Source organism: Myxocyprinus asiaticus, chromosome 20 (genome assembly GCF_019703515.2).
Source record: "Myxocyprinus asiaticus isolate MX2 ecotype Aquarium Trade chromosome 20, UBuf_Myxa_2, whole genome shotgun sequence".
NCBI lineage: Eukaryota > Metazoa > Chordata > Actinopteri > Cypriniformes > Catostomidae > Myxocyprinus > Myxocyprinus asiaticus.
The window spans coordinates 31,213,564-31,240,722 of record NC_059363.1 but is presented as its reverse complement, the minus strand read 5'-3'; the positions used below and the strand labels follow the sequence as shown (position 1 = coordinate 31,240,722).

General features: G+C 38.0%; 1 protein-coding gene across 2 annotated transcripts in view; it reads right to left on the bottom strand.

Annotated features, from left to right (window-relative positions):
• Positions 1-27,159, bottom strand: part of LOC127411293 (protein Daple-like) — a 106,129-nt gene that overhangs the window by 64,742 nt on the left and 14,228 nt on the right. For both annotated transcript variants that reach the window (XM_051646766.1, XM_051646767.1), the window contains exon 4: positions 2,581-2,650. In XM_051646766.1, coding sequence (XP_051502726.1) covers positions 2,581-2,650 — 70 coding nt within the window. The remainder of the gene's footprint in view (positions 1-2,580; positions 2,651-27,159) is intronic.

Here is a 27,159-nt window from a genome sequence, read left to right as displayed (position 1 = left end):
AAAAGTTTTGAAACACTTACTCGTTCTTTATAAAAAAAAAAAATTTCTTCACATTTTAGAATAACAGTAAAGTTACCAAAACTATGGAATAACATAAATGGAACTATGGGAATTATGTTGTGACTAAACAAAATCCAAAATAAATCAAAACTGTGTTATATTTTAGCATCTTCAAAGTAGTCACCCTTTGCCTAGAATTTGCAGACATTTTCTCAACCAACTTCTTGAGGTATCACCCTGGGATGCTTTTTAAACAGTGTTGAAGGAGTTCCCGTCTATGTTGGGCACTTATTGGCTGCTTTTCTTTATTATTTGGTCCAAGTCATCAATTTCAAAAAAAAAATTTTTTTAATTACATTTTAGTTTTATAATGAAATAAATTAATATGGTGGCACAATTATATTTTTGTCTACAAAATTTAAGCATATGCCTTCAGATCAAACGATTTTTAAGATCATGAGAAACATTTCAGTCAAGTGTTTCAAAACTTTTGACTGGTAGTTTATTTCAGCCAAGAAATAATTCAGCCACAACTGCCAGAAGAATTGTTCGAGATACAAAGAAATAAAACCACAGGTAACCTCAGGAGAAATACAGGCCGCTCTGGAAAAAGACAGTGTGCTTGTTTCAAGGAGCACAATACTTGCTGACCCCTCTCCAAACGTAGCGCTTATGGTTGTGACCATAAAGCTCTATTTTGGTCTCGTCACTCCAAATTACAGTGTGCCAGAAGCTGTGAGGTGTGTTAAGGTGTTGTCGGGCATATTGTAACTGGGCTTTTCTGTGGCATTGGCTTCTTTCTGGCAACTCGAACATGCAGCTCATTTTTGTTCAAGTATCGTCGTATTGTGCTCCTTATAACAACCACACAATCTTTTTCCAGAGCAGCCTGTATTTCTCCTGAGGTTACTTGTGGGTTTTTCTTTGTATCCCAAACAATTCTTCTGGCAGTTGTGGCTGAAATCTTTCTTGGTCTACCTGACCTTGGCTTGGTATCAAGAGATCCCCAAATTTTCCACTTCTTAATAAGTGATCGAACAGTACTTACTGGCATTTTCAAGGCTTTGGATATCTTTTTATATCCTTTTCCAGCTTTATAAATTCCATTACCTTGTTACGCAGGTCTTTTGACAGTTCTTTTCTGCTCCCCATGACTCAGTATCTAGCCTGCTCAGTGCATCCACGTGAGAGCTAACAAACTCATTGACTATTTATACACAGACACTAATTGCAATTTAAAAAGCCACAGGTGTGGGAAATTAACCTTTAATTGCCATTTAAACCTGTGTGTGTCACCTTGTGTGTCTGTAACAAGGCCAAACATTCAAGGGTATGTAAATTTTGATCAGGGCCATTTGGGTGATTTCTGTTATCATTATGATTTAAAAAGGAGCCAAACAACTATGTGATAATAAATGGCTTCATATGATCACTATCCTTAAATAAAAGGTTTTTTTTGCATGATCAGTCATATTTTCAAAATCAATGCCAAAATTTCACAATTTCTGCCAGGGTATGCAAACTTCTGGGCACAACTGTATATATACACACGCACACACACGCGCACGCACACATACATTATATATATATATATATAGACATCACAGACATTTTAGTCGCATGGCGCAAAATTTGGTTGTGAGTGATTTCCTCTCATTGTAGTAAAGGTTTGCGCATAAAATAAAAGATTGATCTTGGGATTTATGAATTGATATTGTTCAAATGAAGATCACGATGCATGGGAAAATCAACATCTTTACCCAGTCATGGTCATTTCAAAATAAGAGTCCCCAGTGTGTTTTGGGCTTGCTTCTAGTTTAAAGTCCCACATTATGCACTAAATCGTATTTTTTCTGGTTATTATTGGGATTTTGGTTGAACAGCATGCTGCATCTGGGATATTTTTCATTTTGGATAAATAGTGTCCATGTCTTAGTATGTCTATGTCATAGTAAGGAAAGTCTAAGAATTATTTTTTTACATTCTATAAATCGATTTTAAAAACTATCAGCCGATTAATCAGTTACCCGCCTTTTCCACCACCTTAGTTATCAGTTTCGGAAAAATCAGTCAACCTCTAATTTAAACTATAAGATAACAAACCATGTACAAGTTCCCACACTTCATCTAACATGTCAGCAGCTGATAATGCACTTCAAACTCTCTGACTTTATCACAGCTGTATGTCCTTCTCTACCCTACAAATTCTGTCAACAGCAGGCTCCATAATCATCGCTCAGCTTGGGTTTGGTCCCAAGAAGTTGCCTCTGGCCTTTTCCTCTTGCTCCAGCCATTAAAAGGCCCACAACACGTGTTTTCTTCCCCAGAGAGCCAGAGGCCTGTCCACACTCCCCATATCAGAAGGTGAAATGGTGTTTATGAAGTTTGGGCTGTGTGTGAGGGGATGAATGAGGAGGTTTGTTCAGTAGGGTGTACGTTTTGCTTTGGGGTATGATGGAAGATGATGATTTATGGTGACTATGCTGAAGATCCCTCAACTGATCCTCATGGAAATAAAAGGACAATGCTGGAAAGTGCAATGAAAATTACTTATTTAAATGATATCTGAATGGGCAGTACCTGATAGTGGATCCTTGGCAATGGCCAGCACATTGGGCAGATTCATGAGGATGAGCTGCTGAAGATGCTCCTGAAAAGAAAAATAATAAAGACATAGACTTTAGTACTAGACTCTACTAGATTTAAGTAGAATTTAGTAGGACTGTGGCGATAAAATCACATATCGAGGAGCCATCAGACTCAAAATGCTGATGGTAAGGCATCAATATTAGGGGCGAGGACCTAATATAGGGTCAGCATTAACGTGGGAACAGGAAACTCCTACTTACAAACAGACAAGCAGGAAATCTAACTGGAAATAGGAAACATTAGCAGTTCCAGACAAGGCATGACTGGGTGGGGACCATCAAATTTTAGGATACAGGAGATATATGAGGTAGGACAGGAAATATTAAAAAAGATGAAAAAAAAAAAAAAAAAAAAAAAGAATTCTAAACTGAGGACATAAATCAAGATATGTCCTCAATCAAGCGAGTGCACATGTTTATGAATGTTCCCTTGTGACAATGGACTTGACTTCAGGCACAATGGCCTCCAGGGCAACAAAGCTCAGCAAAGTACACAAAAGACAAGACCAAACAGGTCCAATTGGCCAAACCCCTTCATTCCAAAACACACTTTGATAAGAGCTCTGACATCAATAGTGGAATTACTTAGCTGATTTATTGTTTCTGTGCAGCCAACATGAAACTATTTTTAGAATTGTTCTTTGAATGGCCAATTAGCTTTTAATTATTCAACAAAGCTTAAAAAGGTACACAGAGTAATTTTTTCCTCATTAAAAAACATTTACTCCTAAAGAAATTAATTGCAATTTTGAAACATCCATAAATAATCACGATGACTCGCATAAGATGAAGACTCCAGACATATCAGTTACCTTATAAAAGCTGTTTTATTTTACATGGATAGGGTCCCCCTCATGGGGGCTGCCGTGTTAGAATCACATGACCAGCCTAATACTACGCCCTTAATTTCACTTATTGGACACTTTAGCTCATGGATAAATTAATCATGGCTGTCTGTGAATAGAGAATTTCAACACTGGCATCCATAACTGAAAACTATAGCATTTGATTGATGCTGCATCCACGCCCTAGGAGTCAATGTAAGTCCAGGACGAGACGACATGCATAAAATCTTACAGAGTGCACCTTTAAAGTCAACATGAAACAGCATTCACAGCCCCTTTTACTTCTGTAAAATCAGATATCAAAACAGGATATCCAATGAAAAAATAGTGTAGGGTGAGACTTGTGTTTAAATGATGTAAATTGATTGGATATTGAAAAGTTATTTCTATATGACAGATATGCTGTATATATGACAACAGCCCAAAAGAAAAGTCATTTAAAAAGTGGAACGGGATACATTTTGATGAAAGATTATGAAGACAACCATTTTTCTCTTTGGAACACTGTCCACAGATGAATAGTTTACAATAAGACAAGCAACATCAAGTAAATATGGTCAATTTTGATTTCATGTCGACTTTAATGTGAGAATAATAATGTGTAAATAAATGTGAAGAACAACTGAAGCTATGTAGACAGATGTGCAAATACACCTTCTCACCAGGTGCATGGCTACACGGCTAATGAGAAAGTGTGCAGTCCCATATGACATCATCAAGCCCAGACTTCCTGCAGACAACTTCATCTCCATATTAGAGGAATGACTCCTCGAGGAGGTCTTTGTGTGCAGAGACCCACAAACTCTCATCCAGTATAATAGAGTCGCCCCAGCTAAGGCCAGGTCAGACCACACTGCCTTTGTCAAAACAGAGGCCTGTGAGCATTCCATTCTTTACTGTGGTCCTTCTCACACATTCTTCGAATTCTTCAAAAGCTGCTACCAACAAAAGTAACATATCCAAACTTCTTGATATCCGTCCTCAATCCGGGTGGCGGAGGACGAATCTCAGTTGCCTCCGCGTCTGAGACCGTCAATCCGCGCATCTTATCACGTTGCTTGTTGAGCGCATTACCGCGGAGACCAAGCGCGTGTGGAGGCTCATTTTATTCTCCGCGGCATCCACGCACAACTCACCACGTTATACAACTACATTATAGCGACCACGAGGAGGTTAACACAATGTGACTCTACCCACCCTAGCAACCGGGCCAATTAGTTGCTTAGGAAGCCTGACTGGAGTCACTCAGCACGCCCTGGATTTGAACTTGCGACTTCAGTTGTGGTAGTCCGCATCTTTACTTGCTGAGCTACCCAGGCCCCATGAAACATACAATACTGACGTTTTGACAGCATCTTAACATCATCATTTTACATATTAACACCTATAGTAATGTACAAATGTTTACGTGTACAGTTTTAATTGATTAATATTGAGTAATTCATAGAATTACATTTAATTTATAATCAATAAGATTAGTTATCACATTTACTTAATGCAGTTGACATCATAATATTATATTTGAATGGTTTCATTCAGTTTTGTGTGATTTCTGCTGCCCTATACAACGTTTTAAAGATTATATCACTTTAACCAGGACTACACTTTAAAATATTAAAATGAAAAAAAACTCTGTAATCGTTTAAATATTTAAGCATTTCACTTTATTTTTGTTTGCCATGGGACACAAAAGGAGTTTTCAGAATATGCCAAAAAACTAAATAAACCACAAAAAGCAGCATAAAACAATAATAGAATTAATCCATAAATTTGTTGGCTATAATCCAAATCTTCAGACTGCTTTCTGTGAAGAACAGACCCAAATTCAAGCCTTTTATTCAGCGATCTCCGTCTTCAGCGATCTCTGCTGCAGTGACGTCGCGCCCGCTGTAACCGTCAACATGTGTTGGTTTCGTTTTCAAAATTCAAAAATTACCACCTCAAGCATTACGACCAGCGGTTTTACGGCAGTGATGTCAAATGCTCATTGGCTCTCAAGTGTCTCATGGCCGTTTGCGACATGCCGTATACCGAGATGTACATGTTTGAATGAGATATGACAGCGCCGTTATGAAGTGCATCAGGAGAAGATTTACAGCGATTAATAATTTAAATTCTACTCACCACCTCACACAATGCTATTGTATGCCATCAGGGAGCACATCTGATGCAGCGCGTCGCCCTTTGGACTACATTTGTACTGAATTTTGCCATTTTTCGGAATAAATTATAGTGATTAAATTGATCTGCCTGTTATGTTTTATTTGTTTAATAAATGGATCTGGTTAGGTTTAGGAGTCGGTGTGGGATTAGCGGCTGTAAAATATATATAAATTAATATACTGTAACAAAAAGTATTGCTACTGTACATTAATCTACTTGTTACATGTTTTTATATTGTTGAAATATGTTTAGAGGTTGGGGTAGGGTTAAGAGATCTAAAATATCTACAAAACAGTAAAAATGTTCAAATATATTTATAATCGATTCGTCCATTCAAATATAGTTGTAACGGATTCGTCAATATTTTACGTTTCTAAAGCTGTAAATACGTAAAAATGTTTAAGTTTTAGATGCTTTCAAACATCCATATTGTACGTTTTAGTGTCTAAAGTGTACGTACAAATATGCAAGTTTAAATGTTACAAATATTAACCTACAAATAGCTACGTATATTAATGCGATCAGGCTGGCCATTTATATAAGCACTACACCTGCAATCAGCATGGGTATAAGTGAATGGGTTTAAAAACTTAACCACTAATGTTTACTTCTTTACACTACACAAGGCAACCCTTTAATTCACCTGAGTAATCTTGTTGTGCCTTCAGGACCACTAATGTAAAACTTGAGATAACTATGCACAATTGAACTCAAGCAACTCAAGTAAGAAACCTCAGTGTTTTTGACAGACAGCCAGTCTGGAGGGTATAATTACTTAAAAGTGCACGTTTCAACATGAGAGGGGGAAAACTCATTACACTGTCTGAATTCGACAGCTGCACCATGATGGGGTGCGTAGTGTCACATTAAGCGTTCTCTGAATAAACGCCCTATTCTTTAATTGCCTCTTAACCTGATCAGTTTTGCTAATTTCAAGCAGACTAATTACTAGATCCAGAGTCATATGAAAGATGAGGCAGCTTTCTTGGTAGCGTTTGTATCAGGTTTCTGCTAACAGCTGAGGATGGAAGAAGTGATGAAGGATCAGTTAACACTTCTTGCCTGGCAGGACTGGCCTGAACATAAGGTGACTTCACCATTTCAGATGGATAATGATTGCAGAATCCATTTTGAAATGACAACAAAATAGGGCAGCGCTGTAAATGAAATATCACCAAAGTTAGAGAGTGATCTTTTATCATAGAATATAATAATTAAAAGACTGACCTGCACCTGAATTGCTTCATTACTGTAAATGACCTGCTTGTAGGAGTAAATTGTTAATGGGCATGTATCCATATCACAGTGATGGTGAAATGTTTGTTGAAGGAATATTCTCAATGCTTCTCTGCAAAGGCCCATTGAAAACAAACTCATTACGAAACACTCAAATTCCATAAAACTAGAGATAACAGATATTTAACTTTATGATATTCACACTTTTAGACTTAATAGACCTTATTCACACTCTGGGTTTTGGAATGCAGAAGTAAAGGTTTGCAGGGTAAACTTCGACAGCGGTGAATGGGAGTGAATCGGAGATCACGGTAATTATTATTTTCACTTACCCATTTGCTCCAAGAGCAAAAAAAAAAAAAAAAAAAAAAAAAAAAACACTTTTATGTTTGAATGGCTTTCTCGAAGAGGAAAAAAATAGAGAGTGGTGGATTAAGACAGTCAGATGGGAGAAGATGCCAAATTTACAGTTACTCTCTCAGCAGTTGTAATAGAAAACCCCTCGCAGCTGTAGTAATTTGTTTTTTAAAACTAATTCCAGGGTAATACAACTGTTGGGCCTCATGTATTCAGACAGAAGACAAAGGCAGGCCTAACACAGTCATAAAACCTAACTCAGCTCCCACATACCAAGTCGTAAATTATACTGATAAAAACCGCACCAAAATCAAACAAAGGGAGTCCAAAACAGACTACAAATCCCATGAAGCCTTGCTCACTAAAGGATCGAACACTCAACTCCTATTGGATGAGGCACACGACAGAACGCACCTCAACCATGACATCATCAAGAGTAGAAATACATCTGAAATGTTTCCGGGATTGCTTCCAGCAACTTTGTTCGCCCTGTATAGACGCAGCTCATCGCTGCTCTCAGGTGTAGTCTCGTGGCACAAGGAAGTAACGTCCGACTTGAAACTGTGGCCATACAATCTCCATCTCGCTGGATGAGTTGAGATTACTTTGTGTTCAACCGAACACTCTAACGGATCTGAAGGAGACCGCCAAGCAATCCGCATCTTCATCTGTTTGCCTGCAGAAGTGAAGAGAGAAAAGATTTCTCTTCCATCTTCAATCAAGTCGACGTTTCTGATTTCTCCGCCAGCCTGCCGAGTATCAGCAGCCGTACCGCCTGCCGACAGAGCGAGGAAACTGCCTCCTGTCATCACCCGAGCCTCAAGGAACCGAGTCTGAGTTAAAGGACGGATGAACACACATTCCACCTGCATCCTCATGCGATTCAAGTAAGAGGTTTACGTCTGGGCAGAGCTAGAATATTATAGTGCGTTATTCTTGTGTTTCAAGGTTTTTGCTTGTACAGTTTACGGACCACCATGTCCGCTCATTATTAATACTCAGGGTATTAATTATCACAAATTTGATTTGCTGTATTGTGGTACAACCAAACTGGACTGCTGTGCATTTCCACCATCGCGAGTGAGACGGCAAACTGAGTTTATCCATTAAAGAATCAAAGACCGCAGGATGGTTTATGAGCCGTCCACCGCATCTCTGAGTGATAAACTAACAGCTGCTTTCTCTCCCACGATCGCAAAATCAGCTTTGGGGCCGTCACTTAATTTTCTCTCTCTCTCTCTCGTACTAACCACACACACACACACACACACACACACACACCCTCATGTGTTATAGGATTATTTTGATTTCCATATCTAATCATATCACTGTTTAGTTTGTAGTTGTTAGTCGGAAGTTTATTGACTGCATTGTATTAATTATTAATTGATATTACTGCATAAATAAACTTTGTTATATTACAAAGAAGTGTTTTGATTTGTTTTGCATACGTCTGTGTCATGCTGACGGGATGTCAGTGCTCGGATTCAAGCCTTCCTTCATTGTGTTTTTTCCCGAAAATCGATATTCTTCAAATGTCGATTTTCCTAAGAAAACAATCTAATATTGAGACTGTTTTACTATCTGGTTATTAGTCCCTGATTCCAGGGTGGTGCCCCGTCAATGTTAATCCTTATTAATATTCTATTGATTTTTGATAATTGATAATTATCTTTGATGGCTGTTGAATTTGAATGATCAATAAGCTAGTGTTAATTTTAATTAATGTTTCATTGATGTTAATGATTGGTGATTATCTTTGATAATTGTTGATTTAAAGGATTAAAAAAAGCTAACACTGATTCTCATCAATGTTCTACTGATTTAAATAATTAATAATTATCTTTGATAATTGTTGATTTAAAGGATTAAAAAAAGCTAACATTGATTCAAAACAATGTTCTATTGATTTTAATAATTAATAATTATCTTTGATAATTGTTGATTTAAAGGATTAAAAAAGCTAACACTGATTCTCATCAATGTTCTATTGATTTTAATAATTATCTTTGATAATTATTAATTATTGCTAATAAGCAAACCCGCTCCTAAACGTAGCGCACTACATTTACTGGAGCCCCATATGAGGTTTTAATGAGTTAGATTCAATTAATTAATTTAAATATTAATTAATAACTAAATAAATAATTATTAATTATTTCTGATAGTAACACTGACCTAAACAACCAGTAAAGCCCTACACAACAAAAAATAATGTTATAAGTTTATACTCAAAAACGTTTGCTAGATTTAAGCTGCTAAATAAGGCGGAAACGCATCATCACAGTCTGTGAAAAAGGTCTATTGATAAGCAGTTCTAGCGGATACACCGATAAAAGCTTTTCTCTAAAGAAAAACCTTTAACAACTTTAACTTTGACAACATCATCATCATCATCATCATCATCATCATCATCATAATAATAATAATAATAATAATAATATAATTTAGGGCCATCAATCGTTTAAAAATATCAAATCGAATTCATTACATGTGCTGATTATCGAATTAATCACAATTAATCGATATCAATATTTTCTGCATAAGGACTCCAAATACAGGTAATTTAGAATATAATTAAAATAATTATAAATATAATTTATAATAAATATTCAGACAATTCAAAACACTACATTATATACAGTACACATATTGTGACAACAGACAAGCAAAGCATGAAGACATAAAGTGCATGAGACGGATGCTTTAGTGAAGAGTGCTTTTTGCTTTGCGTCTCATTAGTTTTCAGAGCCTCTAGTGCCAAGCGCTGTGTTTTTAGTACAATATGTCAAGTTAAAAGTGGAGTAAGCGATTCCTGAGAAGGACTGTTGATATTTGAACTCAACAGCCAAACACACACACACCTCTCCCTTCAGTGCTCCTTCAGAAGCTCCACCCCCTAAATTCATGCACACAAAATAGTGTTGTGTGGATTTGTTTATTTTCCCATTTCCAGAGCCAGGGTTGTGTACAAACACCAATTTTTTTTTATTGTTTTAGTCATAACTATAACTTTTCATTTTTAAATCTAAGTTTATTGGTTCTTATGATCCAACAGAAAAGCAATCTGTCATGAAAAAAAATAATTTTGGTTGATCTCTACATAAAACTAGTGATAAATATCCCAATCACTGCAATAAAAGAGCCAATGTTTTGATTTCATACTAAGGAAATTTGGTAGTGTTGGTTTGGCTGACTTTTTACACCTTGTACATTGTGCAGAGTGAGACTTTGTACATTCAAAAAGCATTTTCCACTTTAACATCACATCAACGAGGACAACCCAAGCACCCTCGTCCTTTACGCCACAGGAACATTCCTTAAAAATTATGGTCCGGCATTTGCCTTCATTAAGTCATTTTGCAACTAGTCAAACATGTTGGAAAGTTTCATCTATGGCCTGACACTTCCTGAGCTCATTTCCTCTGCCTCTGCATGAAACAATGCCTGACTGTAAAGTAGGACAGTAAAGTTTGTGCTGTAGCTCTGCTGTTCAGACCTTTGGCTCTGGGACTGTTTTCACTGAGGTGCACACTGGTATGTGCCCTTCCCTGCTGGCTTCAGCATTATGGGTCAGTGCGTCACCACATGATTATTATCTATTCATTGGTAGTGGGAGTTGATGGGGATGGGCAGCAGTGGGACCCTTCTCCAACATTATTAATCAAAGCAGAGATAGAGCTCTAAGAACATTCACACTACTGTCAATCATGCTTCCCCAACTGACTAATGTGGAGCACCAAAGTTCTCTGTCCCTCTGAGAACTTTCAGCTTCATTAATACACTCTCCTCGGTTCAACGAGATGCTACCAGAAACCAAACTGATTCTCAGGCCGAGAAAGTTCCAGTAATTATTCACTGGAATAAACGATGAGGGTCAGTGAGTTTGGACTCAATTGTGAAGGTATTATTTTGGATTCCACATGGAAGTAAATATTTGGAGTGATTCATAGGAAGTCAAAGCAAAGTGACCATACATGAGCTTATGAAAACATAAAACACACCTAGAATAGCCCGAGATCAGATGAATAGAATCAGTGCCATTGTGTTCCATTCAGAGACCGAAGCTTTCAAAAATACAGGAATGAGGACACTCAAGAGTATGTCACACGAGAATCAGGTTTCTGGACTATTAAACCAATATAGAGGTTGCAAAATTTAACTGTTTTCCCACACTTCCTGAGACAAAAAACAAAACAAAAACATTCTATAAACATCACAAACCATTACTTCATTTAACATTTTATAAAATAACTCATTTCATCAAACTTCATCTTTTTTTTTTTAGCTCTTTAAAAAAAAAAAAAAAAAAAAAAAAAAACAATGTCCTCACAACCTAACTCCACAATTTTCACCTTGTAAACACTGATAAGCAAAACAGTATACAAAGGGCCACACATGAGTTCATTGGCTTTAGATACAAGCATAGCAGAAAAAAGTAGAGTTAGACCGATATATCAGTTTTACTGATTAATTGGTACCGATAGCTGCTTTTTGGAACAACGGCAGAAATCTATGCCTAAAGGTGCAAATATAATTGGGATTTTGGTTTGAACAATAAACTGCATTTTGGAATTGATTATTTTGGACGCTTGTAGCATATGTCTGTTCCCATCACAGTATGGAAAGCCTGAATTATTATTTTTTTTTACTATTGGCCGATTCATTGGTTTTCGGCCTCTTCCACCACCTTAGTTATCGGTATCAGCAAAATCCACTATTGGCTGACTTCAAGTTGTAAATGCTCAAATTAGAGGAAGAATATAAGTAGCCAAGGCCAATGTTTGTCTCCGATGAAATCTGTGCTACTGTAGTTGACCATGTCCTTGTCTATAAAAAGTAAAAGGAGTACGATAGTAATCCACATGAGCCTGAAAACCTTATGAGACTTATGGAGGACGTCAACCTCCTTCCCATGCTGCCTGTTCACAGCTAACATTGCCTGTGATTTAGATAATATTCTCTGGCCTGACCCAGAAAGAGAGATAAGATAAGGTGGGAGAAAAAAAAAAAAGATTTTATATTCATGACAACATCTGCTTTCCCCTTATTTACATAACTGAATATTTTTTGCATCAACAACGTGAGAGACCTGGGTTTGGATCCCGCGTTGAAACCAGGAAGTAATCCGGTTCACATAATCAGTGACGAGCATGATTCTGAGGATACGCTTTTCCCTCCAACATTACATTTTAAATCCACTGATGGTTAGGTTTGGGGTTTGGGTTGAGGGGTACACTGTATTACAGCCTGTATAGCTGAAAACAACTGGCTTCACTAACCGCTTTTGGCACCTCTCTGTGGACTTTACATCTGGATATGGAGCTCACATGTGCCCATACGCCCAACAATACTTACTGCTTTGGCCACTTGGGCAGTTTCGAATTTCGGTAAGCACAGACCAGTTCACCTAAAGTAAAGTCAACCTACTGTTTCTGATTTCACTGTGAGCTCAGCCTGTAACCTGTTAGCAAACTAATCAGTTTAACATATGGCACATCACTCATAGTCAAGGTTGTTTGAGTTGAGAGTACTGGTGCCAAAAGGGGCTGATCAACTGCCATGGTGGCCCTTTCAAATAAGGTCTCTATTGCTTCAGTGACCCATATTGGAGCCCTGCCTTGGGGTCCTTTCCTGTATAAGCAATGGAGAAACCCACAACTGATCAATATTGAATTAACCAGACCAGGTCACCCCACATGTTCACCAATGGATTTATTAATTAATTTATGGATTAATTCTGATTTAGGCTAGATTGCACATTCAGAGATTGTCCATGCCTCTCTGTGTTAATACTTGTGAATGTCAATTTCACCAAATCTGTGGCCCTGTTCCTGTCTCTACTCAGTGACCCAGTGTTCTATATTCACTCTACTGCCAACCAAACCACATGCTGACTATAGCTCTGTACACTCACACCCACACAGGCACCAGATTTAAAATAAAACTAATCCACAGAGCCAGCTTCAAAACACTGCAAGCAACAGTACAGACAAAAACTCCAAAAATACCGCATATGCAGTTCTACAGCCCTAATTTTACTGTTTAAAGAAATAGTTCACCCAAAAATGAACATTCTCTCATCATTTACCACCTCATGCCATCCCAGATGTATATTACTTTCTTTCTTCAGCAGAAGATTTTTAGAAGAATATTTCAGCTCTGTAGGTCTACATAATGCAAGTGAATGGTGACCAGAACTCTGAAGGTCCAAATATCACAAAGCCAACATAAAGGTAATTCATATATTTCCAGTCTTCTGAAGCGATCCAATCGGTTTTGGGTGAGAACAGACCAAATTGTAATTTCTGCTATCTACCTTTTAAAATACAATCTTATTTTTTAAAGATTATTTCTTACAAAGTTAAAGTTTTGTGTGAAATTTTGAGTAAACAGTGGTAAATTATATTTTTTAAATTTTTTAGCAATTTTATTATGTTATGTTATTTACTATTTATACCACGGGTCTATTGAATGCTTGATTCTAACTGGTTGACGGACGTTCTAAGGTGTGCAATTATTTTTCAAGTAATCACACAGCTATGAAGTAGTTCCAGGTCTTGACCACATAATGGTTCCATATCACTTCACCAAATTATTTCAGTTATTTCAAAGAGATGTACAGGCTACCACAACAAAATAACCAATTAAAACAAAGACATTGGCATCAGAAAAGAATGACAAACAAGACTATAATATCCTAAATTTATTTCAGTATCGATTGGAAAGCGTCCTTTGGCTCGCTCTCTCGCTCTCTCTCTCTCTCTCTCTCTCTCTCTCTCTCTCTCTTTTCGCTCGTCTCGCACACACACACACACACACACACACACACATGCTACCACAGCAAAATAATCATATAAACAAAGACACTGGTTAAGTACAACGGATAAGAATGAAAAACAAAATCTATAATATCCTAAATTTATTTCAATTTCGATTGAAAAGCATCCTTGGGCTCTCTCTCTTTCGCTCTCATCTCACACATACACACACACAAACAAACACACACACACACACACACACACACACACACACACACCGTACATGCTACCACAGCAAAATAACCATATAAACAAAGACATTGGTTAAAGTAAATCGGTTAAGAACATCAAACAAGTAAAGACACTGGCTACCACCCCTGGAATTCGCTAGTTCGAATCCTAGGGCATGCTGAGTGATTCCAGCAGGGTCTCCTAAGCAACCAAATTGGCCCGGTTGCTAGGGAGGGTAGAGTCACACAGGGTAACCTCCTCGTGATCGCTATAATGTGGTTCGCTCTCGGTGGGGCACGTGCTAGCCTCCACACGTGCTATATCTCGGCAGTACCGTGCTCAACAAGCCACGTGATAAGATGCGCGGATTGACGGTCTCAGACACGGAGGCAGCCGAGATTCGTCCTCCGCCACCCGGATTGAGGCGAGTCACTACGCCGACACGTGGACTTAGAGCACATTGGGAATTGGGCATTCCAAATAAAAAAAATAAAATAAAAAAAAAAGAACGTCAAAAAATGTCTATAATATCCTACATTTATTTCAATTTCATTTGAAAAGTGCTTTTGCGCTCCTCATCTCACCCGCACTTACACACGCTCACACACGCTCACACACATGCTTACGCGCGCCCACACACGCACTACCTTGTTACTCCAATGACAAAAAGCAGCGGATCCTCCGTTACTAGTTCCAAAGTGATGTTTTCGAACTAGCTACGAAGGCTTGAGCTGTCTCAAAGCTACATACACTTGATCAATACAACAGTTTCTATATTATCTGAAATACAGTTGAAAACAGAATTTTACATACACTTAGGTTGAAGTCATTAAAACTAATTTTTTAAGTACTCCACAGATTTCATATTAGCAAACTATAGTTTTGGCAAGTCATTTAGGACATCTACTTTGTGCATGACACGAGTAATTTTTCCAACAATTGTTTACAGACAGATTGTTTCACTTTTAATTGACTGTATCACAATTCCAGTGGGTCAGAAGTTTACATACACTAAGTTAACTGTGCCTTTAAGCAGCTTGGAAAATTCCAGAAAATGACATCAAGCCTTTAGGCAATTAGCAAATTAGCTTCTGACAGGCTAATTAGCTAATTGTATTAAATTGGAGGTGTACTGTGGATGTATTTTAAGGCCTACCTTCAAACTGGAGAAATGTCCTTTGGTCTGATGAAACAAAAATGTAACGGTTTGGCCATAATAACCATCATTATGTTTGGAGGAAAAAGGGTGAGGCTTGCAAGCCGAAGAACACCATCCCAGCTGTGAAGCATGGTGGTGGCAGCATCATGTTGTGAGGATGCTTTGCTGCAGGAGGGACTGGTGCACTTCACAAAATAGATGGCATCATGAGGAAGGAAAATTATGTGGATATATTGAAGCAAAATCTCAAGACATCAGCCAGGAAGTTAAAGCTTGGTCACAAATGGGTCTTCCAAATGGACAATAACACCAAGCATACCTCCAAAGTTGAGGCAAAATGGCTTAAGGACAATAAAGTCAAGGTAATGGAGTGGCTATCACAAAGCCCTGACCTCAATCCAATAGAACATTTGTGGGCAGAACTGAAGAAGCATGTGCGAGCAAGGAGGCCAACAAACCTGATTCAGTTACACCAGTTCTGTCTGGAGGAATGGGCCAAAATTCCAGCAACTCATTGTAAGAAGCTTGTGGAAGGCTACTAAAACATTTGACCCAAGTTAAACAATTTAAAGGCAATGCTACTAAATACTAACAAAGTGTATGTAAACTTCTGACCCACTGGGAATGTGATGAAAGAAATAAAAGCTGAAATAATTAATTCTCTCTACTATTATTCTGACATTTCACATTCTTAAAATGAAGCAGTGATCCTAACTGACCTGACAGGGAATGTTTTCTACGATTAAATGTCAGGAATAGTGAAAAACTGACTTTAAATGTATTTGGCTAAGGTATATTTAAACTTCTGACTTCAACTGTATCTGTGGGAAACACCCTCGCGCTTCCCCTCCCCCTCTCTTAAGCTCTCACACGTGGACAAACATACATTTTACGCATTAAGCACACACTTACTCTCGAGCGAAAAACAGAGCCATTATGTCAGTGCACTGCACCTCAGTGGGGTTGAAAACAGTTGTTAAGGTTTACATCGGAGAAGCTATATACAAAAATGGCGACACTCACTGCTGCTGAGAAGTGCATAAACATACAGTACTGTGCAAAAGTTCTAGGCACTTGTGAAAAATTTTGCATAGTGAGGATGTCTTCAAAAATAATGACATAAATAGTTTTCATTTATCACATAATGTCATACAAAGTCCAGTAAACATAAAAAAGCTAAATCAATATTCGGTGTGACCACCTTTGCCTTTAAAACAGCACCAATTCTCCTAGGTACACCTAGACACAGTTTTTCTTGGTTGTTGGCAGATAGGATGTTCCAAGATCCTTGGAGAATTCACCACAGCTCTTCTATCTATTTAGGCTGTCTCAATTGCTTCTGTCTCTTTATGTAATCTCAAACTGACACAATGGGGGGGCTTTGTGGGGGCCATGACATCTGTTGCAGGGCTCCCTGTTCTTCTACTCTAATCTTTTCTATTTGAAAAAGTAATGTTTGGGAGTCTAACATTTATATTTCCTATTGACACACTAAAGCTGAAGATATAAATAACCATCTTAAGACAAATGCTTTTGTGAAACATCTTATGTGCCTAAGACTTTTGCACAGTACTGTACATCTTGGTGATTTTGAAGTGATGTTACTCCTGACGAGAGCTGCAACAAAAAAACGTAATCCCAGAACCGATCTCTCTCAGTTTGAGTTTCTCTCTTTCGATCACTCAAAAACAAACTCTCTCACACACACACACACACACACACACACACACACACACACACACACACACACACACACACACACACACACACACACAAAACCTGGTTACTCCAGTGAATGCTCCAATAAAACAGTGCAAGCCTCGCAATCCTCCATTGATAGTTCTAAAGTGATGTTTTCGAAATAGCAAACGAAGGCTCGGACTGTATCAAAGCAAGATGCTGAATTTGTGGTGGAACAAAGTAGTTCCACTCACAAGAGCATTTTAGGGATGAAAACCAGAAAATGTCTTGAGATAAAACCCTGAACGATGTCTTAAGTTATGGTAACCATGGTATAAGCGGAATAATTGACGACTCCGCTGCACATCGTGACCGCATTACCACCTCGGGTGTGCATTATTTTTCAATAATTCAACAGTCCATCGTCAATTATTCCTTACATTAAATTGTGTGATATATATAGGCATTATATCGGCCTGTCGGCCGCTCTGCTCTCTGAATAACAGTTGTTGTGATGCCTATAGTGTTATTTTCACAAGAAAACTGCGATGGAGTGGCACGTAAAAGTCAGTTTGCAAACATGTTGTTATCGTAATGTTCATTCTATGAGAGAAGGTTGAATCATTCAGTACCATGATATTACCTTTAAATTCCAAAGCACCATGATACCACAACAAAATACATTACAAAAGAATACACAGGTCTTCATGCCCTGGACTGCACATAAGGACCTTTCCTGCATTTCTGGCATACAGACAGCTTCCTGTTGTAAGATGTGCAATCTGAGTCACTATTCAAGGCTGTATGGAAAGTAGGTAGGGAGTTATGAAATAAGCAGTAAACCACATAAAGAGCAAGACGTCAGACAGAGTCCAAACAGAGGAGCACAAATCAGTCGCTAACAACCGTGCTAACTGTACACAAAGAGCCCAGGGTAAGCAGCACTGCAGCCATGTGACTCATCAGTTACAGGGCACATAAAAGCTTCCTGCTACCAGAGATACAATGGAGTGCACAGACCTCTGCAGGGACAGGAGCGAAAGGATAAAAAAGGGCACAGATTTTTTTTTTTTTTTTTTTTAAAGATAAGTGATCTTTAGCACTTATATATACTTAACTAATTCTTAGATTTTTGAGTATTTAAGCATTTTGCTTCTATTATAAATTTTTTTTATTCATTATTTCCTTTTTGACAAATAATAGCCTATTCTGTTATATTCCTAACAAAAAGCACCATATTTTACTTTGTTGTTTTTTTCAGACACGGTCTTTGATAATCCCATGTTTTTGACATGTGTCATAGTAAAACCGTGGTATTTTTTTGAAGTATCTTGGAGTACTATGACAGTATCATGAAATATGAATATGAATTTTATATCCAAAAATGTTAATACCATGGTATTTTTCTGAAAGTGATTATTCCATTAGTTTAAACAAAAAACAAACTGGCTTTGCCTGAATCAGAAAACTCCTTCAGTTAATGGCAGTATCCTATAAAAGATATTTTACATTTCTATCACTGAAAACAATGCGACCACTCCCATTATAATTAATAAAGCTGTCTACACTGCAGGTGTGCCATGTGATTTTGGAAATGTGGTAGCAATAGAGTATTAATCTGCTGATGAACTTACAACACAGAGTGGACATTTTATCTGACCTGTGTTGGTTTGCATTTATAGTTCTGCATTGGTGTGTCTGCATTGCTCTGTGTGTACACAGCCAAAATGCTAACTATATGTTTCATAAATAAATTCAAAAGCGAATTCAAAACGACATTTTTGCTTCCTCAAAGGGCACTGCTGTGTGAGGGGATGCCACTCGAATGCTCGTTCGAAACGAAAGTGAGAAAATTAATGAGCCCTTCCACAAGGCGAAGGGCACATTCATACATTAATTCCGTGTTCCCTTCAGAGTACCCACTTCAAGGGCTCTGCACCTCGGAGTGAGTAGGGCACTGGGAGGAGCACTTGCGATTAGAATTTGCCTGATCTGCTATAGAGCGCTGTTAAATACACCTATGCTTAATTTTCTATAATACGCCTGCGATTTACAAAGAAACCTCATAACACCACATTATTACTGTGAGATTATTACGATATTTTAATTTAGCTTTATTTAACCATTTGAATTTAATTATTAAACATTTTCTGGACAACCAGAAGGGCACCTTTAGCTTTGTGAATGAAAGGGCAGGGGCTTGCGCCTCTGCTGCCCCTGTTCTGTGCACGTCACAGCAGAGATACATTGCTTTTGTGATGCCTTCACAAAGCACTGCAAAACAACAAGAACAGCAATGCATAATGCAAAAATTACACTATGTTAAGGTTTTGGTAGGGTTGTCACAACAACAAAATTTAAGCAATAAATACAGATACCAGTGAAAGTTTTTATACCAATTTTGACACCACTGCAAAAACTACTGGGTCATTCCGTATCAACTCAACCAGAGGTTTGATATTTTTTTTACTGATGAAAAATAAATGTTGACGAAAGCCAAAATATTGAATGCCATGGATCATTATTACTCTAGAAGTATCACAGGGATCTTAACCCTCTGGGGTCGACGGATGCGCCGGCACGTCCTGCTGGATTTTTTCCGCATAACAGCGGAAACAACTTAAAATACTCCGGCATTTTTGGGCATACAGATAAGTGTAAGACATCATTAAAACTATAAAGGGTCTACTTTTATTTGTGTACACTCACAATAACAACAAAACCTTGTGCTTTTGTAAAATAAAGAAAATAAACAGGGTGCGCTTTTAGCCGTCTCTGTCACCGCGAGCATCTTTCTGAAACACGTCAAGAAAATGAAGTGAAACTCTGCAAATACTTATCAGACAAACATGAAACATATGTCTAAAGCTTAAAATGTCTACTTTTAAATAAAACTATTCAAATTTAAAACAAATATTCTTCTGCAATGTAATCTGATTGAAACAAAGCAATGTACAGTTTCTCCTGGCTCAGTTAATTATCGCTAATGTGATCCCACCCACCAACAGAGTGCGCTATTCATAGGGTAATGTGCTGAGGCGATCAATGCAAATGGTAAACGCCCCCGACAGTGCCTTAAAAAACATCAAGTTCATCATCAGATTCATTCACTTTCCTGCGCGTTTGGAAGATGGCACGCTACACAGGTGAGGAAGCTCTACAGATGGTCCTGGATTGTGACAAAGAGTTCACATTTTCCTCAGAAGAAGAGCAGGACTCCGACGATGAATGTTTGCATTTTGAAGAGCGACTTGATCCAGCTGAGGATACAATTCCGGATGAGTAAGTCATTTAGTTTTACTTACATTAGTTGACATGCTATTTTATATAAACATGGACATATTTTACTAGCTGGACTATTTCCAGACATGCCAGCCAGGATTCAAAGTATTGAAATTTGAAATATGTCCCAATAGGCAAGTTTTAGTTACATTTAAGTGTTGTTTCGGCTAAAGCAGGTATTTAAATTGTATGCTGTATGATATCAATATGATATGTAATATGATATAAATAATAATATGAATGTTTAGATTATATTTTAACTAGTGTTTATGCTGCCTCATTATCATCAACGAGGATTGTGCTTGCAAATATCTGTTTGGGTGTAAATGTGTAAAATGTGCTGTAAATATGCCCATATTAGAAAATCAGCATATTAGAATGATTTCTGAAGGATCATGTGACACTGACGACTGCAGTAATGATGCTGAAAATTCAGCTTTGATCACAGGAATAAATTGCATTTTACAATATATTCAAATAGAAAACAGTTATTTTAAATTGTAAAAATATTTCACAATATCACTGTTTTTGCTGAATTTTGCATCAAATAAATGCAGCCTTGGTGAGCAGAAGAGACTTCTTTTAAAAACATTAAAAAATCTTACAGATCTATAAACTTTTAAACGGTAGTGTAGGTCTAAAGTTTTTAAGTAAAGTCTTTATGTAAAGAAAATGTGTAGTCAGATTACTACTTTTAACTTAAACTTGATTTTGTGAATAAGCTACAAACAATACATTCAATCATTAAGTCTCCTCACATTCATTCTCTCTCAGGGGAGGGGTCTTTGTCTCCTCAGGTGTGAATCACATCAATATTCATGATCATTCATGCCTCCTCGCATATGGCCTTTCTAACACTAAAAGTGTCTTACAAAAGTTAAATGACAATATTGTTTTGTATGAATGAGTGATCAGGATGGTTTCACATCATTTTTGTAGCAAAAACTAGGCTACAAGATCCAGTTCTCAAAAGTCTTGTGAACAAATGTTTAGTATGTGTTATATGGCCTTATTTCAGTGACTTAAAATCTTTGTTTTTTTCAAAAACCACGTATAAACTTTATTTTCTCAAAAATACAAACATGTACATACATGTTGTTCACATATTATTGTAGCCCAGTTTGTGCTGAATACAGTGTTATCAGACTTTAGCCATTAATATGTTTTTAAGCAACTGAAAAAAGCACAAATGTCAAGGCATGTCAAAACTTCTCCAGGGCCCAAAACACCCTCAGACCCCAGAGGGTTAATATTTTTTAAGATTCTGGTTCTGAAGAAATTGTCCTTTTCGTATCTTCATTTTTAAGGCCCAGGGATATGTGGTTCCATCTGAGAAAAAAAAAAGTTTTGGTCGAAAACCAAAGATCTCATGATATGAAGCTAGTTTTTCTTGGTCTGAAGTACAAAGTAGAGAGATTTTGATGTTATTGTTTTTATGTAAATAAATAAAGGTACATTTCTACAGCACGTAGGTATCGAATTGAGTCAGTACTCAAAAAACAGTTCACAAGAGTCTAAAAAGGTAAACCTAATTCCTCTAGACTAGCTGTATGTATGTGGACACACTGACTTTCACTTCTTATTGATTCTGAGGGCAACAGCAGGGACAGAAGAGCGAGAGAAAGAGACATTCCAGACTCCCTGGCAACTCCCATTGACCTAAAGAGCCATTAAACCACCTTCCACCTCCCCCTTTCCCCCAATGCTCCATTAAATAAAAACAGCCTAGTGGAACCTCCAACTCCCCTCTTCTGTCCCATTCCACAGAGGTTAGGTGACCACCACAGTAGCCAGACCAAGTCTGTGTAGATGTTCAGATGCTGGCACCTCTGTCTCTAAGTGGGCTATACCAACAAGAAACCCCAACAGAGGAGAATGAGACTGCTTGACTCGCCTAATAGGATCTCTGTTAGGAGGCTTTAATCATTTACCCTTTAAAAGAAGGCTTGATCTCTGACCAGAGGCCCACACAAGTGACATTTGCTACATGTGTCACATTTAGAAGTAACAGATGTCTATCATAGACAGGGTTCGTCCACCACAAAGGCTAGAGCTGCTCCATATGGCAGCTAATGAATAGAGAAACATTCAGCCTGGAGTTATGTGGAGCAAAAACAAAGACTGACAAGACTGACAGGCCAACATAGATCCACAAAAACACAGATCTCCTTCTAATACAATACAGGCCAGCCCTGACCTAATTTGTGCAACAAGCTACATGGAACAAGCGCTGTCTATCAACAAAGTTAATAGTTGCTAATGATACATGACCATCTCAACAGAAAGGGTGAAAAGTGGCGTAAGAAGCAGGGGGAAGCTCTAAAAATGTAATTCATTAACTCACAAGATGATATCTGACAAAACTGCATTTGAAAGCACACACAGTGTTCCCAACTCTCGCCAACGGCCACTAGATGTTAAAATATTGTCGCAATTATATTAATTTTTTGCCATTTTAGTCACAGTCTGGAGCCCTGATAGGCCAGTAACTTACTCTACGCAAGTGCGCAAATGAAGACGTGAATGCTTAGTCAAAGCATTGCAAACACGCTGTCCCGTTCTACTTAAAAGTGTGTAATTTCAATTCTGTGGCTGCAACTTCTGCAAACTTCTGTCCTCAAGGGGGCAAAAGCGTTACCGGCAAATGCCTGTGCCATTAAACTGGATGTGTTATTATTCAGGTTGTTAGATATGAACATGAAGACAGTTTAACTTACTATCACTAACTTGCTCATCAAGATTCTTTTCAAACTATTGCTGCAATGACAGTTGATGTCCTGAAAGAGAAAAATGACCATAGAAGAAGACTTGTTTACTTTTCAAGTAAACTTTTTGAAGACCACTTTTTTGTAGCATTGAAAAAAATCTTTAATTTGTATCGTGCAGTTTTCCAGTGCTGGTAGAGATGGAAAGAGATAGGCAGAGAGTGAGAGAGGGAAGTAAGAGGAAAAAGTAAAAGCAAGCTTTAAAGCAGTCAAGAAGGCTTTGTTTTTGAGTTTCCCATGGCAGCCAGTCTCAGGAGGGGGTTTCTGTGTCTGCCTTCTAAAGGTAATGCACCTGAATGAGTATGTGCACATGTGATCATGTGTGTGCAAACCTAAGAGACTTTTAAAGTGAGTGCATAAAGAATGAGTCAGGAACTGAAAGCCAGAGCCATAAGAGTTGAAACATCTTGGTTCTGAGGTACTACATCGGTAAGGGAGAGAAAAGTATGAGGTGAAGATGAAGAGAGAGAGACAGAGCTAGAGGACAGCCCATGCCTCTAGGGCTGTGCCGGTATACAGTAAGAGGGAAATTGTACTCCTCTGGGAATGGCCATGTCATCTCTACTGTGGGCGAGCAAACACAAGAACAAAGAGCTGGCAGACTAGCTAAAAGAGACACCTCCCTTCTCTCAAAGCTACAGTAAAGAGAAACCCGTAAAAACCCGCCAAGAGCGTGAGGAACACCACACATGACTGTCCTAATTTACAGAGCTTGCGTGAGGGTTACTCGCAAATTCTACGAATGAGTCTTCACCACATCCTTTAATATGATCTCTAACTGGTAGAGCGAATTGAATCAAACCGAGCATGTACATGTGGCGGCAGAGAAAAGGGTTTTTTGCTTTTACAGTTTTGCATGTGCATCTGAAAAATGCAGCCCGAGTTAGTCTGGAATTACATGAAGAGGAATTACATTGTTCGCAAGTGTACCTAGGAGAATTGGTGCCATTTTGAAGGCTAAAAACTTTAGAAACTAAAAATGTTGTTATCCTTATAACAAATGAGTTATCTAGCTGTTTTTCCCTTGCTTATTGACAAGAATAGGGTTGGGAACCCTGAACCGGGCCAGATTTTGACTTGGCCTGACAACATTTTCACTGGCCCCAGCATAAAAAAATATTATTATACTTCAAATAATCCAAACACTATAACAAAACAGCACTGGTTAAAGCGAAAGTTGCCATGAAACAGAAGTTATGACCGACTTTATTACTGTATTGTGATGTATTTCTGAGTGAAACGGCTTTTCGAACGAGAAAAAAAAAATGTAGGGCAGGGACTTTAAGATAGAACAAGGCTGGAGCCATTGTGCAAATACAAATGAATGCAAAATGAGTAGAAGCTAATATGTCCACATTTTGAAATCACAATACACTAAGCATAAAGAATAAAAGAACACTTACTCGAGCAGTATATCCAAGAAAGCTCAGTCTGCAGAAAAATATAAATAAACTCCAGCGAGTTTCCTTTCGTCCAGCTTCGGCGTCAGCATATCTTATTTAGAACTCATCATTACTATGCCCTATTCCACATGAAGACAATTACCCTCAACTGTGAGAGCTTCAGAAGGCTGAAAGATGATAATGGTAAGTCAAAACTAATTTTTAAGCGATTCTTATCTTACCTACAACATGGATTGTGCTCCTTTCGAAGTATGATCAGCGTCAGTTAGAACACAGCCAGATACGCTAGGGGAGGGAATGTTCTCGTTCTAGAAAGCATTTGATTTGACAAAGTTTCTCATGCCATCTGTGTCGTCATGACTGTGCCTTGGTCTGTCAAGCTGGAAGAGAGACTGCTGATTTTAAATTCTTATATCTTCTGAAAATGAATTTTGATGCATTTGGAAGTACACTAGCATATTGATGACATTAAAAGGAATAAATATAGACTAAAAGCAGCAAAACTTTAATTTTGATTTCATGGCGACTTTAAACATGATGTTAATGTTGTTGCGGTCCACTGCGGTTCATTATGCATGGACCCTGGGCAGATCAGAGGCCCCTGGCAAGGCCTCATTTCTCATGTTCCAGTACTAAATGGAGTCAGCTTACAGTAACTCATGCTCATAATGACTTGCTCTCCAGACAATAGGCAGGGAGAAACCAACGTACTACCCCTCCCCTTCCCCCCATTAGTCTATTGTTCCAACTGTCTGTAGCCCTGACCTCCACACTGGGACGCTTTCTGGTAAGCAAGCGCCAAGTCATTTTGGAGCTTATCTAATTGAGTGAGGAGACAGCAGAGAGATGACACAGGGAGAGTGAAATGGCCTGCCATGAGACTCCAACCTACAGTCTCATAATGTCTGAATAGATTATTATACATCCCCAATTCTTTGATGAAACTGGGGCAAATCTGGCCTGTATAGATTAAGCCACCCAATGTGAGACAGGCTTTAGGCTTAAACCTAAATCTAGGCTAAGCTGGGAGAATGAATACATTTGGCATAAGGTATGACACATCATTTAGAATCTCTTTCGTAACCTAATGCAAGACAGACATTCAAGAGCATGTTTATAGAATCCACATCACAAGTACTTAAAAACTTTCCATTATTTAGCAGTGGTTTGTGGAATCAAAACTTAAGATGCTGTAGTCTTTGATCTTGCTCAGGTTGCAGTGGTCCATACTCTAGAAATGGGGTGATAACATATCCCAAGTTTGTCCAAAGCGAACCTTTCAGACCCATCAACTCAAGGACAGGTTACATTTTGTTTTTCCGCTTGCCGGTCTTGTGCACTGTTGAGTGTTCAGCCTTTCAAAGTATACTCTATGAGTATACCGCTACAGGTCTGAAAAAGCCCTTAGCCTCCAATGAAGCTCTGAAGTGTCAGAACTTTTGCGTCGTAGTCGTGCAGTGTGACAACTCCTTTGACAGCCAGATGAGATAAAACACCTAGTCAGCGTTGTTAATAGGGACGACTCGGACTAAAGTATTGGCTACAATGTGTCTCATACATTCTAACATAATGGTGCAGAGTGTGCCATGGCTTTTACCCAAGATCTCACTGGGATCACAACATATAGTATGACATGCAACAACTGTAAAATACTATAAAAGTCCCATAAAGTGGTCATCCAGCTATACACGCTGAAATGTAATACTTAAGGCCCAGGTATACTCCAATTTTGTGTGTTCCAGATCGCCTCGCGCCTGGTTGACAGCGTTGCCTTTGCGAGTACACTCTTCTGACTGTAAGCGTATACGAACACGTTTGATGCATGCCCACTACAACTTCTTTGTGATACTCATTTAGTAAAGTCAATGGCCAGTGCATGCGCCAACGATGCGCACAGACGATGACCACAAATCAAGAAAATCTGGAATGCGTGACGTAAATTTTATCATAATCCGGTTATGATGAAATTTACGTCACGCATACTGTGCGCTGAGCGATCAACGTGGACGCGCCAAGTATACTCTGGCCTTTACAGTTAGGGGTTTGTTTAAATCCCCAACCCTACACTGTAAAAAAAAAAAAATCCTGTTAAATTTAAGGTAAAAAAAACTGGCAGCTGTGGTTGCCAGAAATTCACCATAAAAATAAGGTAACCATGTTTCAGGCTTTACAGGATGTAATTTTGATACCTGTATATTTTGATACCATTTATATTATTAAATAATAAACTTGATAACCTTCTGAAACTGTAAAAATCTGCTTTTCACTTTATAAATGTATTGTTAATCACCGTAGTATTTACAAACGGGCACATGATGAGTCAGTGCTCAGTGTCACTCACACAAACACTAGGGTAACACATGTGAAATTAAAATAATATAATAAACATTAACTAATATACATTAAATATAAAACAGAACACCCCAGTGTACATAACTGATATTAAAAATAAGAAGAAACATAACTATTCCCATAAAAAATAATTAAATGAACTGGGTCATGCAGGGAATTCTGGGAACGCCCGATTATTGTTTTTTACAGTAATTAACAATAATTTACCGTAAAAAGAACATGTACTCTCTTGTTAAATATAATATAAATTTTTACTGTTAATTATACAGAAAAATCA